We start from the raw sequence: 13,028 nt of genomic DNA, 5'->3' as shown, positions 1-13,028 counted from the left end.
ATCTTCTGCATGTTTAAAACTGATTTTCGCTTGTCACTGAGGACTTGGGAAGGAGAAAAGGAGTAAGGGATAGACGAAAGGAGTGAGAGAAATGCCAAAGTAGGACTAAATGAGAAAAAGGAAATATGTTTAATTAGTGTCTTCTGTAAAACTTTACAAATGTACAGCATAGTGCAAAAACACAGTCTCAGCACATCACCTTCAAGTAAAATTAACAATGTAAAAAGCTGAGGAACACAAGCTTCACAAGCCTTTTTCACAAGAATGGCTCCCAAATTCTCTTCCTGGAGGTTCCTCTCTCACCATCAAGCTCCAATCTCATGTTTATAGTAGAGCAAAAAGCCTAAAGAAAACCCCACGAACTCTCCTGAGAGGCTGTTCCCCATGAGCACAGGCTGGAGCTTGCCCTGTAGGACACGGCCTGAGATGGAGCCAGGGCCGAGCTGCACCTGGCTCTGCCCACGGGGTTCATTTCTCAACCCCAACCAGACAATCCAGTCGGACACAAGCGTGCGCCCAACCTCAAGCATGTGACAGGCTCCATAAAAATACAGGAAAACTACTCAGGAGCTTGAAGTTAAGCATGTGCTTAAATACCTTGTTGGATCAATACATTCAGTGTTAACATGACAGCAGCCTGGAGTGTGGCAGTTCAGAGAAGGATGTAAATCTTGAACATACACTGTCGGTGTCAGGAGACACCAGGCAGTTTTCAATTACCTATGAGAAAAGAAGTAAACAGAGTGCAACTCAATGACTTTCCATTGCTGGAAAGGGCAAAATAGGGTGGAAATGGGCTGATGTAGGTGAACTTTCTAAGCACAAATCTGTCAAAAAGAAAAACCTTGTCCAGGATACACTCAAGCACATAATCTAAATACCAGGCCAGTGGGGGCTGCTGGAATTTCCCCTTTGTCCTGAACACAAAAACAGTGGCCAGGATTAATTCAGGAGCTCTCACAACCTCACTCCTGCACAAACCACATCACCAAGGTGGTGACAGAGCTCCCAGCATAGGAATCAGCTGGGCAAAAATGTGCTCAAAAGTGAATGTTTCTGAACTAACACGTTTGTTCACATAGTGATAAATGGATGGAGGAAAGGGCTGTGACAGGAAGGTCCATTTAAAAAATGCTCATCTTATTGAGCAGATTTTGAGCCTGCACTTGTCTGACTGATTAGCTACACTGTGGGGTGGATGCTGCTTGACCACAATGCTCAGAAATACGGTTCATAACCAAGAATTGTCATGGCAATGAAGGCAGGCAGAGCGTTTCTTCAAATGATACTGGCACAGCTTAAACCTCCCTGTCTAAGCCCTTAGGAGGCCTGAGTTAATTGAATTTCCTGGGTCTGTCCTACTGCATTTGGGTAACCTTCCTAAGGAAAAGCAACTCAGGTAGCAGATACTGAGATAAATAATACGTTCTCATTAGAACTACAGCATAAAAAACAAAGCTCTGCTTTGTTGAGAAACTCAGTTGTCAGAAACCACATGGATGGGGAAGGTTAGTTCAGCCTTTGAGGCTGGTCTCAGATGCACAAAGGACAGAAGAAAAGTTTGTGGTACATGGTGGACTAACCCTTCTGCCTTTCTCCTACACTGAGCAGCTGAGAGTCCTTCTAAAATGGGAATCCAATCAATTAAACTGTTTAATCAGATTTTATACATCAATAAACCAACAGGCACATCTTCAGGGGAAATAGAACAGGTCAAAGCCAAGGAAAAAAAACATTGGACTGGACATGGATTACTTAGCCAGCACCAAAACCCAGAGCATGCTCAGTCAGTCTTCTCTGCACATGGAAAATTGTGTGTGCAGGAAAGTCTATCCCTTTTCTATTTTATAACTATGGAGTGCCCTGCCTTTATGTAAGAGAAAATAAATTTGGGGCAAAACAAATCCCAAACAACAAATGCTCTCAACTCAGCATGGGATGTTTTGCAGCCTGTGATGGTCTGTCGCTCCCCTAAGAGCCAGAGGCACATTCTTGGTGGGGTCACTCAGAAAACAATCTTCTACATACCCCGAGAGATCTTGTTCCTACTCACCCTTGGAGGATCAGGGAGAGGTACAGGTGCATCCCATCAAACCCAGAAAATGGATAAAAAATATTTTTAGAGCATTGGACTGGCATGTAGAACTATTTTCCTATTAAAAAACCAGCATCAACAAGGGTCAGGCATTTTAGCTAATCTGCGCTGCCCTGATAAAATCCAACAGTTTGCCATTGCAGACACTAGTCAGGATCACTATTTTATGAAGTCCCAGATGGACTTTCAAACTACTCTTCACTTATATTTTATTAAAATATTAGAAATTTCTAAAGCATTTTCAAGGAAAAAAAAATCCTGGCAAGTTCTCACTCCCCCTCGGAGCAAGCACCAGAAGTAGTATTTTGTTTTAAAAAACACTGAAATCCAGGTGCAGGGAGGGTAATGCAACAGCTACTGACCATTTCCATCTACTCAAAAAAAAAAAAAAAGGGCACAAAAAGAAACTCTCTTGTGGGTTTCTGAGTCAGTTTTGTTTCTTTACATTCAAACCTGTGGATGCTTGGATGGGTGGGAGGGAATTGTTGTTTCTTGGAAGCTCAGTCACTGGCTGTTGTCCGTTGAAGAACTCAGGTTTAGAGGGATATCCCCTTGGACACCCACAGAGGACACGTAGGAAGCCATATTCTCAGAAGGAACATAAAGTGATGAGTTTTCAGGCAAGCTGATGAGGTCATTCCCAAAGATGGACTGATGGTCGAGGAGGAACTGCTGGGCACTTTCAAGAATGACATCTTTCCCTAGGAATGGACAGCAGAAAATTCAGCTTCTGGAAGGTAGGTTACCTGATTTTACATATGTGGAAATGAAAAGTGACAAATCCCCATTGCAACAGTGGCTGAGGAGCCTCACTCCAGCAAAATCACTTGGAAAAACCTGAGTGAAACTTGGACTCACTCAAAAGCCCATTAAAACCAAGGGGAGTCTCTGCAGGTCACCAGGTGGGTTCTGCCTGAATGCTGAGATGCCTCACAAGTGAAAGAGGGATGAGCAAATGTTGGAGACACTGGGAAGAGGATGAGAGCAGCTGCTCTTCTCCTTCACTCAAGTACTGTCTTTCTTCCTCTTTGTAGAAGAACCAGAAAGGCTTTGCAAACGGGGTGCTCAAGGACTCTCTTCAGTGTACCGGGGTTTTAGTGCCTTTGAGAGCTCATGAAAGAGGCTGAGGCTGGAAGTCCTTGAATGACACACAATGAGTCAAAACTGGGGTGGGCTCAGGTGGCTACAGCACCAAAGTGGGGCTCACCAGAGCCTCTCTTTGAGGTCTATCTCAGCTGAACACACATGAACATACATCACGATTCCACAGCCAGGGCAACACTCCTGGATTCATATCTAAGGTCAATGACACACTTTATCAGAGTCAGCAAGTGGGAGAAGATCAGCTGGACAGTTCCCTTGAGGTCTGCTAAAAGGTCTGGAGAAAGAGACACACAACCCGTGCCTCTGGCTGCCAGCAGCTACTGGGGCACCTCCTCTGTAGCAGGAGCCAGAGGAAACCCAGGACTGTACAGCTCTTACCACCCCTACCCACTGAGATCACCACACTGCTCTGAGGTGGCAATGAATAGGCAGAGAAAACAGTGGAGACACTGACAGTCATGATGTGCACCCATTGCAAAACCAATTCAATTCCATTTACACCTCAGTTTATCCCCCACCCTTTTCCCACAGCTCAGGAACTGGCTTAGCAGCTGCTGTGGAAACACTGCTGACTGACAGTGGTGAAAGCAAAATAACAAACATGGTTTGCTCCCTCAAATGGCAAACAGTCAGTGCTGGACATCGTATCTGCCTGAACAACATCCCATTGCCAAGTCCACAGAGCTGCTGGTGCCCCTACCTGGGCAGGTGCTGTTGAAAGGTGGGTTGAACACTTTTGGGGGCAGCTCAGTTGCACTCTTCTCCAGATCCACTGTGAGTCGCTGCATCTTGATGCAAAAATATAAACTACAATGTACAATTATACAAAAACAAGGGAGCTTGTTAGAACTAGGCCGTGTCTGAGCACTGGTGCTTCACCCCACTGCACAACACCCACCAGGAACATAAGCCATCCTCCCTGCCCAGCCTCTCCTCCCAGCCTTACTGCACTTCACTAAAACAGCCACACCATGCGCTCGCTCAAGGGCAGATCTGCCTGAAGGAGAGGGCTGTGGGAGGTGCAATCCCCTATTCAGCACTGGCTAATATGGCATGAAGCTCATGTCACATGAGGGGCCAGGCTGATGTCACTGTGGCTGCCCTACAAAGCAAACCCACAGTCCTCCGCAGGCAGTAACAAAGAGGAAAGGGATTTTCTCTCCATTTTCCTATGACTGTCTTTAAAGTAAAACAAGCTTTTGCTTGCACGGTGCTCTAGGCAGAGAGCTCCTGCAGGTATTGCTTCCAGGCTTCTCTGTGCTCATGACTTTCTGTAGGACGAGCAAGAGCTCCTGGGAAATTCAGTGGGCTCAAGGACTGAACTATTGAACATTGCAGCCTCCTTTCCTGGCCTTTTCTCTCATGCAATTCTTTTTAAAAGGTGACAGCCCTTGCTTCCAAGACCTGCTAATTAATACTATTATTATATTATTATGACTATTTCTTCAGGCACTCTCCTTCCTAACACTCAGGAAGTGGAATTACCTAGTAAATTGAAAATTATCAAAACCTAAAAAGGATGTTGACACCATGAAGGAGGCTTAGGGACCTTCTGCATTTCATTAGAGTAGATTACACTTGGCTTGTCCATCTGTAGAGATGGCAGAACCATCCAAGCCTGCACCCAACTTGGTTGTCAGTGAGGGCTCTGAAAATTCACCCTCCATCACAAAGGAAAAAGAACCCAGCCATGCAACAATTCCAACCCAAATGCTTCTATGAGTCTACGGTTTCCTTCACTGTTTTTTAACTCTGCTGTTTCTGTCTGTGTCATTATCAATTCCAAACAAATACTGCCAAACAATTTCTCCTTGTTTCTTCATGTACGGGCATGCAGGAACCTCTGTTCTAATTGCATAGAATTTTACTGCTCCTGAAACATATAGGGATGGCTGCACTTTGTAAAGGCATATTTTATAAGGAGCTTTGGCACAAAGACACTTTATAAATCTATGGTATTAGTAGGATGTGACATTCACACTAAGAGAAAGTTTAGAGCAGCCAGCTGCAATTAAAGACTCCAGGACACCAACAGTCAGTCAGAGCTCGTCTCCAGACAAGGCCTGGCTGAGTGGGAAAAACAGGTCAAGAGTATAATACAACACTCTAATGCTGCCCTCAGGAGATGCCTACGTGCTGTGCTTTAGCCCAGTCTCCCCTCTGGTTATGAAATAACCTCCTCAGTTGTGCACAAGCTCTGCTTTGTGGTTCCATTATTATTTAGGCAAGGCGATCTAGGGGAAGGCGTCCCTGCCCATCACAGGGGGGTTGGAACAGATGAGCATTAAGGCTGCCTCCAGCCCCGGCCGTTCTGGTGTTCTATGATTTTTATTACCATATCTCAGAAACTCACATCTCTTACCGGGGGCAGACTGGCTTCCATTTCAGTCAAATTCCACTCACTCAAAGATAAATTGGGATTAAAGACCTGTTGGGAGAAAAATACAGTTAGGGCTCTGAAAGGTGTAATGGTTTGTGATTCTCATGCCCTCCCCTGCCTGCTGGAGGGCGCAGCCCTGCTGGGCTGTGGGCTCTTGTGCTGGTCCAAGAGCCCTGCTGCCTGCCAGGGGAGGGACAGCACAGACACCCCATGCCACAGTCCTGTCACAAACCAGGGCAGCTCTTAGTGTCGCTGCACACACACAAATCAAAGCCCTTTTCTGCTGCTCTTGAGTCCTAGGACACTCCCAGATTCATACGATTTTTAAAAGCATTCCAAAATTTAGTAGCAGAGGGCAGGTTACTGTTGCATCAGGGTTTTGGTGACAATTTCTTGAGAAGTCTGAGCAATTTGGGAAAAGGAGCTGTTGATCTGGGGCCAGTTTTATGATTCATTCTCACTCTTGTGACATAAGTTGCACAGAGAGAGAAGTGTGTCAGTAACAGGAAAACACTTCCTAATGAGAAACAAGAAACAGAAACCAACAGTCAGTGATAGAGCAGGCCATTAGAAAAGCTCTCTGTAAAGTCAAAATCAACCACAGACACTTGGGAACTAACTTGAAGAGAATAAGATTGTTTTTTTTTAAATGCTTTTTCATTCTGTTTATCCACGCAAACTCACAATGTGCCTTTATCTGAAGCACCTCCTCAAGGGAGCATGTATTTGACATATCGATTCTTTCCTTACAGACAGAGTTATTTGATTATTGGCAAAACCTTTCATATACCAACTATATGTACAACAGCAGAGAAATAAACAAACCTTCCTATTTCTGCATGTCTGCTTAAGAAAAAGGCCACCATCCATTTCTAAAGAAGGGTGAGCACTGAGACTGACAAATACCTCAGCAGAGAGAGAATTTTACATTGGCTACACTTCCCAGAATATGAGGAAAAGGAGAAGGTCGGAAAAGCTAAAGACAATCTAGGAATATCTAAGATGTAGAATATGCACAAAATAAATTAAACCCTACAAAGCAATTACCAAACTAGCTAGAGAGTCATATTAAACCTATTTTACATAAATGTGTCAAGTCTCACGTTGATTTCTTTACCAAATGCACTGTGTTTTGTGTGAACTCCTAGAAGTTCAAATATGCATATTTAGAAAAAAAAAAAAACATAATTTAAAGCTGAAATCTTATGAGCAGGTCAAAACAGAGCTGTGACTCCACAGGCTACATGTGGCAGATAAAATGCCACATGAGAACAAGCAGCACAACCTGATTCACAGCCCAAAGGAACCTCTGTGAACTTCACAGCTCTGTTTGATGCAGCCCTCCTGGCAACACTCACATCCAAGAGGCTGGCAGGCTCCAGGCTGTACTGCTGGCTCCTCAGCAGCAGCTGCAGCCCTTCTAGGCTCCAGTCGGTGCCCTCCAACGGGTCTGAAATATCTGTTCTGAGAAAACACAAGGGGAAATATTGCCACAAAGGAAACTTGCATAGATACATACAGAAAGCAGGACTGAGCAGCCTTCCAGAAGGATGTTTATGTTTAAATCTCATTTTGAAAATCAAGAGCCCATTGTCAGCCTGGATTTTGCCATGTCACTTGGTTTAATCCCAGAAGTACAACTCAGCAGAGCACACAGGGGACTGGGCAGATGGTAAAACAAGTAAGACAACCCCTCTCCTGGGTGACGTGGTTTGGGGATGGATAGTCTGTGCACATCTCCTCAACACTGGGAAAATTAAAGCTTTCCTTAGAAGAAATCTTTTTAGAGATGTACTTGGAACCAGAACAGGCTGCTGCCATTCTCCTTGGTCCAAGATGCCTGAATTACTGGTAACTAATGCTTTTTAATGGAGTGACTTTTAGCTGCAGGCATTCACCCTGCAGGCTGCATTACTGGAGACATTCAGCTAAATGAGCAACAGTGAGGCCCTGCTGTTATTAAACCCCTCAAAAACTATTAAAAATTTCTCTTAAAATCAAGTCTTTAAAAAAAGGATTATTTTTCTTCTAGTAATATGTTTTTAAGCATCCAGTGGGTTCAGAAGGAGGAATTTGATTCTCTGTAAGGACTTAAAGGAAAATGGAGGCTTTTCTGATAACTCTATTGAGTGTTTTGGGTTTCCCTCCCTCCCAGTCCTCCTTACATGGCTGCAGTTGCTATCGAGAGTGAACTGAAGTTAAGTTTCACATCATCCCCACAGCTGCACCATGCTTTCCTTCTGCTGGTGAGGTCTCCTGGACACTCCCCCATGACACGGGTGCTGTTGGGATTTCAGTCTCAGAGCACAGCTCTAGAAGTGGCTCACTGGGACCACCCTGGGGCTGAGCCTAATGACACAGTGCCAATCCCCCCAGCAGGGGTAGCACAGTCCAGAGCAGGCCTGCAGACACAGATGCTGGTCTGGGCTCCAGCTGTCACTCGGACCTTGGGCAAATCCCTCTCGATGCAAAAAGCCTCTTCCTGCTCCCACAGCTCTGATGCACAACCTCTGACAGCTCTTCCTCTGCTGGGCCCTTCAAGCACATGCTCCCTACCTCTGTGAACTGTCCCCTGGGATTCAAGGGTCCTCTGGCAGGTGCCACAGGTACAGGATGGAGCTCACCAGGCTGCACTTGGCAACTCGCAGTCACCCTCCCTCCCCACCCTGGGAATGGGAGGAGAGGGCCATGAGCAGGCAGGGCCACAGCTCTCCCTGCTCTCCTCACCTGTCCAGCAGTGCCCTTCTGCCTCTCCTCTCAGGTGGCTGGGAGGTCCCTGGTGGGGCTGCACCACAGCTGCCTTTGCCTTCCAGGACAGACTGAACCATGGCCACCGGCAGCACCGGGGGCTCGGAGCAGGCCCGGCAGCCGGGCAGGGGCACATCGGGCTCCACGCTGGGTTTCACTCCAGGGCTGACTGGCTCTTCCTTGATCAGCATGAGGCACTTCTCCCTGCATCAGAGACAAGGCTTGGCACCACACACAGCTGCTCTGCAAAGGCCTCGTGCTACTAGGAAGGGCAGGAGCACAAGGCATTGCTTCCACTTCCCATCAAACTGCCCCAGAAGGTCTTTCCATTTCCTCAGGTGGGCAAAAGAGGCCAGCAGCCTCTCTTTCTTTTCAGCAAGCTCCAGAAACATGCTCAGCTGGAGTATCTGCAGTCACTTCATCAGTCACAGCTATAATGAATTTGCTCCATTCAATTGTTTTGCAAATATGGAAGATACATTTCCATGCACTGATCATTTCTTGGGTGAGTGTTAGGGACAGGTTAAAGGGTCACTGGGCTACAGAGATTCCCCCAAAATAGAAAAGTCTCATCCTAGAGACAGGAACGGGATCAGTAAGACCATCTCATACAGGAGTTAGGATTGGACCAGCAAGCACTCTAAAGATCCCAATGAGACAGCTCAGGATCTTGTGGCACTGCAGGACCTGAACAGATGTTATTGAGATCTGACAGTCCTAGTCAGATGTTTTACTTGGTTGGAAGCAGAGGTTTGCCTTTTTCCATTGGGAGAGGCACTCCATGTTATCTCCAGAGGGACAAATGACAATGAAGTTTTGTTTAGAAGCATTTTGTGTGTAAAAACCTACTCTATGTTACTTTAGGGGACTTTAAATCTCCCTGTGAACGTGCACAGCTGGAGCCAAAGTGATAAAGGCACAGAGATCAACAGGGATGGTATGTGACACTACAGCGCTTTCCTCAACATTCCTTTCAGATCATCTTCTCGTCTCATGGGTCCCAAACTCCTACCAGAAGCTCAGATGATTTAGGAAGTACCACACCTGAGCTGATTAGGGCCACAGCTGGCTCAGATGCCCAAGTTGTGCAGATACAGCACAGATCAGAAGCCACCAGATGGCACTCAGTAATTAGTAGAAATAAGCAACTTAACTTGAAAGTTATATTCAAGATTTTCTGCTTTAGAAATGGCTTCCAGGCTTGTTTTTTTTTTTTTTTTTTAATCTGAAGCTCTTTACATGCTTCTAGTTAATTTTATGGCTATGGTTTCAATTATGCAACAGATTTACAGGCAATTTCTAGAGTATAACTGCCTTACCTCTAAGCCTGAGAAACTGTTTCCATGATTCATCTGTCTACTTACTTTCCACTGACATAGCTTTAGCTATTCTGCTACTAGCCCTAAATACACTGCATGTCTGTGGCAGGAAGAGATAAGCATTAAAATACCTCTGCATTCAGTTCTTAAGTTACTGGGGCCTTTTCACAGAAAAGTTGTCAAACATCGGAAGTTGTTGTGATGCAACCTTTCTGTTCTCATTAGCAGATAGATGTACAATTTGATTGTTTCTTCTTTGCCAAAGCCAAAAGGAAACCCTCCTTTCTCTCTCTCAACAAACCCAACAAGTGTTAGTATCTCATTATTTGATTAAGTGTGAGACAGTCCCTGTCTTGAGGACAAAATATAAAGAAACACGGACTATTGCTCAAAGAGGTGAGTGGAAGTTTTCGGCATGAAACTCAGGACTTTGTTTTGAAAGTTATGCTGTTATTACCCCCCTCTAATCCTGAAAATCTGACCCACTTTGCAAGCTGGAAAAAAGTATTCCATCCCATATCTCTATAGAGATTTGTGAATCAGACAGAAACTTGGGTAGAATTACAGCCACGAAAAACTCTTGTGAAGAGTTGCATAAGCATGCTCATACCCAACTCTCCCTGTTTTTAATCACAAGCATGTTTACCTGTCATTTTCAGGAGGGGATTGCATATTCATGATGTTGGAAGGGGATGCTTCAGTAACATCAGATATGATGGGTCCTCCAGCAATTGCAGGGCTGTTTAAGCAAGAGGCAGGCTCTGTTGATGGCTAAGAGGAAAGCAAAAACCATATAGATTTATCCTTCTGACCCCAAAACAAGTCTAAGGCCCTATCTAAGATGGTTAGGGTTTATTCAATGGGACCTTGAGTCCTCCCTGTACAGAAACCAAGAAAGCTTTTACCTACTATGCAGCATTATAATTTCCTCTCACTACCAACCACACAGAGGTACAGGTGTGAAATAAACCCTGTGAAGTGTCAGCAACCAAAGGGTTTTACCATGTTTGACAATTTGCCTAGACTGCTCAGCTTCCTCTGGAGGGAAAGATCCAACATAGCCCAACAGGGCAGTATGAGCCTCTCATGCCAGCCCACGTATTTTAACTGCATGACAGAAGTGTCTGGTGTCTGCTCTGGTGATGGTGGGGATCCCTCAGAGGCTACAAAAATCCAGGTCTGGTCAGAAGGATCATAATACTGACTTCTATAACTCACTTCTTCTTCTCTTCCCTCGAGATGAACCAGGCTGGGGTAACAACATGGAGAGTTCAGTGTGCAGGATCTGCCTTCCCCCACCAAAGCTCATGGCCTCCCTCATGCAGGCATCCCTGAAACTGGGGAGCTGAAGGAGTTAAAATGTCACCCAGCTTGGCAAACCTCATCTCTTCACTGCCAAACTCTTGCCAAATGACTTACTCCATAATCCCTACTGTTGCTTCAAACATTTTCGCCCCTGGCCAAAGCCATCGCCCAGAGCTCGGAGGCGGGGGTGAACCTACCGACTGTATGAAGTAGGGGTCGTGGAGGGGCTCTGCAGACAAGTGCCGGCTGAACTTGGACACTGGTGGAGCCGAGATCCCATTGTCAAGCATCAGAGGTCTGTGAAGAGAAACAGGTTTGTCTTCCAGCATGTACTGACAGGCTCCTGGTAGCTTGTACACAAAACATCTCCCAGCCAAGGGCTCTCTCTACTCTGGTTTTCCTCGGCTCTAAGAGTCTTTCTTGTCCAGTGTTACAAGCAAGGAAGGCTAACAACAGTTTTGGAGGAGGTTCCCATTTAAAAAGAGCATTAACCAAACAGAGAAGGGAAGGATGCAGACCTGCCCATCCTGCTCAAACCTACCCAGAGCCCCCAGGCAGCACTCTGCTCTGCACCACGTAGCTCCAGGCTGCACACCATCCTTTGCTGCAGCCATTTAGAAGAAAGGCAGAAAAACACAACTGTGAAAGATAAAACACTAAGGATGCAGATATAGACACAAGAGCTGAGGTTTCTGAAAGACAGACCCTTGTGTTTCCAAGGAAGCAGGAACTCAAATTACCTTGCACAACACGCAAATTGCAGCTGGGTTGTATGAAGTGTGATCCCTCATCATAAGGGGGTCAGTATAGTTGCTGTGCAGGTAGTTCTTGCTCTTTTGCCCCTTTCAGCACAGTTTCTCACTAATTATTTGCTTTTTTTCAAAAAAGCAGTGGTCTAAGACATTTCTTAGGCTGCAAAGCTTTTACAGGGAGGTCACAGCCCTGACCATGGAAAATAGGGGTCAGATCTGGCATCTCATTTCTCTGCTTGCCCAGTCTACTGGAGGAAAATTTCCCCGGTCCTGAACCTCAGCAACTCAGCAGCTGCTATTCTCCCCTTGAGCTCTTTCCTTTGCTACCTGCAGTGTTTAGCCCTTCCAACAGGCTCAACAGAGAGGGTAGGCAGAGATGCACATACCCTGCTGGCTTGTACAGATTATGGGCTCCTTCATTCAATCCTGTGTTGCCTTTACAGTCCTCACAAGAGGAGTCAGCCAAGAACAAGGACACTGACTTAATGAAAATTGACTCCTTTGAGCAGCAGCTTGTGGGAGGTCTGGCTCCTTTCTCTGCAGCATGGAGAAGTTTCTAAGTTGTCAAAGGCCGCAAGGTAAAGGTGGGAACTCGAAGTAGGTCCCTGCCCTCAGCAAATTCCACTCTGGAGTCTCTTCCCCTTCTTTAGATCACAAGCACCACAAGGCAAGAAAGGCATAGCTGCTCTCCTGAAAGACACTAAGCTTCCTCATTCCAGTTGCTCTATTCACTTGCCTTAGAGAGCCTATCTAAAGATACCCCTTAGCTAAAGTTTTTCCCCACCTTCCCCTTTGTAAGGCCTGCAGGTTACACACCACCAAGCCAGTGTTGGATACACACCACATTCAGTGACTGTGGGTCAAACTGAAGGTGTCTGTGGGCTGGCTGGGCCCAGCCCTGCTCCTACTGATGTCAAGTGGCAAAACTGGAACCTGTAGGACCAGCAGTGGTGTCCTGCCCTTTAGCCTACCCCTAGTTAGTGTTCCCATCTCCCACTGCGCGCTGTGTTCCCCAAATAAAGGTCACGAGCTGACACGGTGCTTCTCTAAAGAGCCGTGAATGGGGCATGTCAGCAGGTCTGACTCTGCACTTCAGCCCATTCATTTCCCATCACCATGGAGCCCGGTCCGGTGACCGCCTGCCTGGGCGAGCTGAGCTTGTGCTTTTAGTGAGGGGGCAGCATTATGCACCCGTGAGCGTGTGCACCACACAAGGGTACTTACAGCTTCCTCTTTATCCCAGTGCTGCTGGGGCTTGATTGGAGCTGGCCAAACAGAAACTGAATCAGCTGTCAGGAGAGATCAAAATCCAGTGTTAATCAGCA

The 13,028-nt window shown here is 46.1% G+C and overlaps 1 protein-coding gene across 4 annotated transcripts in view; it reads right to left on the bottom strand.

Annotated features, from left to right (window-relative positions):
* Nucleotides 1-110: 110 nt before the first annotated feature.
* HSF4 (heat shock transcription factor 4) overlaps nt 111-13,028 on the bottom strand; it is a 33,172-nt gene continuing 20,254 nt past the window's right edge. For all 4 annotated transcript variants that reach the window (XM_042027418.1, XM_042027419.1, XM_042027420.1 and 1 more), the window contains 8 exons: nt 12,928-12,992; nt 11,149-11,248; nt 10,293-10,417; nt 8,307-8,531; nt 6,938-7,043; nt 5,562-5,627; nt 3,900-3,987; nt 111-2,796 (listed from right to left, as the gene is read on the bottom strand). In XM_042027418.1, coding sequence (XP_041883352.1) covers nt 2,600-2,796; nt 3,900-3,987; nt 5,562-5,627; nt 6,938-7,043; nt 8,307-8,531; nt 10,293-10,417; nt 11,149-11,248; nt 12,928-12,992 — 972 coding nt within the window. In that variant the 3' untranslated portion in view covers nt 111-2,599. The remainder of the gene's footprint in view (nt 2,797-3,899; nt 3,988-5,561; nt 5,628-6,937; nt 7,044-8,306; nt 8,532-10,292; nt 10,418-11,148; nt 11,249-12,927; nt 12,993-13,028) is intronic.

Source organism: Corvus kubaryi, unplaced genomic scaffold, assembly GCF_017639235.1.
Source record: "Corvus kubaryi isolate FWS band 111438036 unplaced genomic scaffold, C.kubaryi_AGA036_p1.0 37300, whole genome shotgun sequence".
In the NCBI taxonomy this organism is placed as follows: Eukaryota; Metazoa; Chordata; class Aves; order Passeriformes; family Corvidae; genus Corvus; species Corvus kubaryi.
The sequence above is the reverse complement of the archived record's forward strand: the minus strand, read 5'-3'. Positions and strand labels throughout refer to the sequence as shown.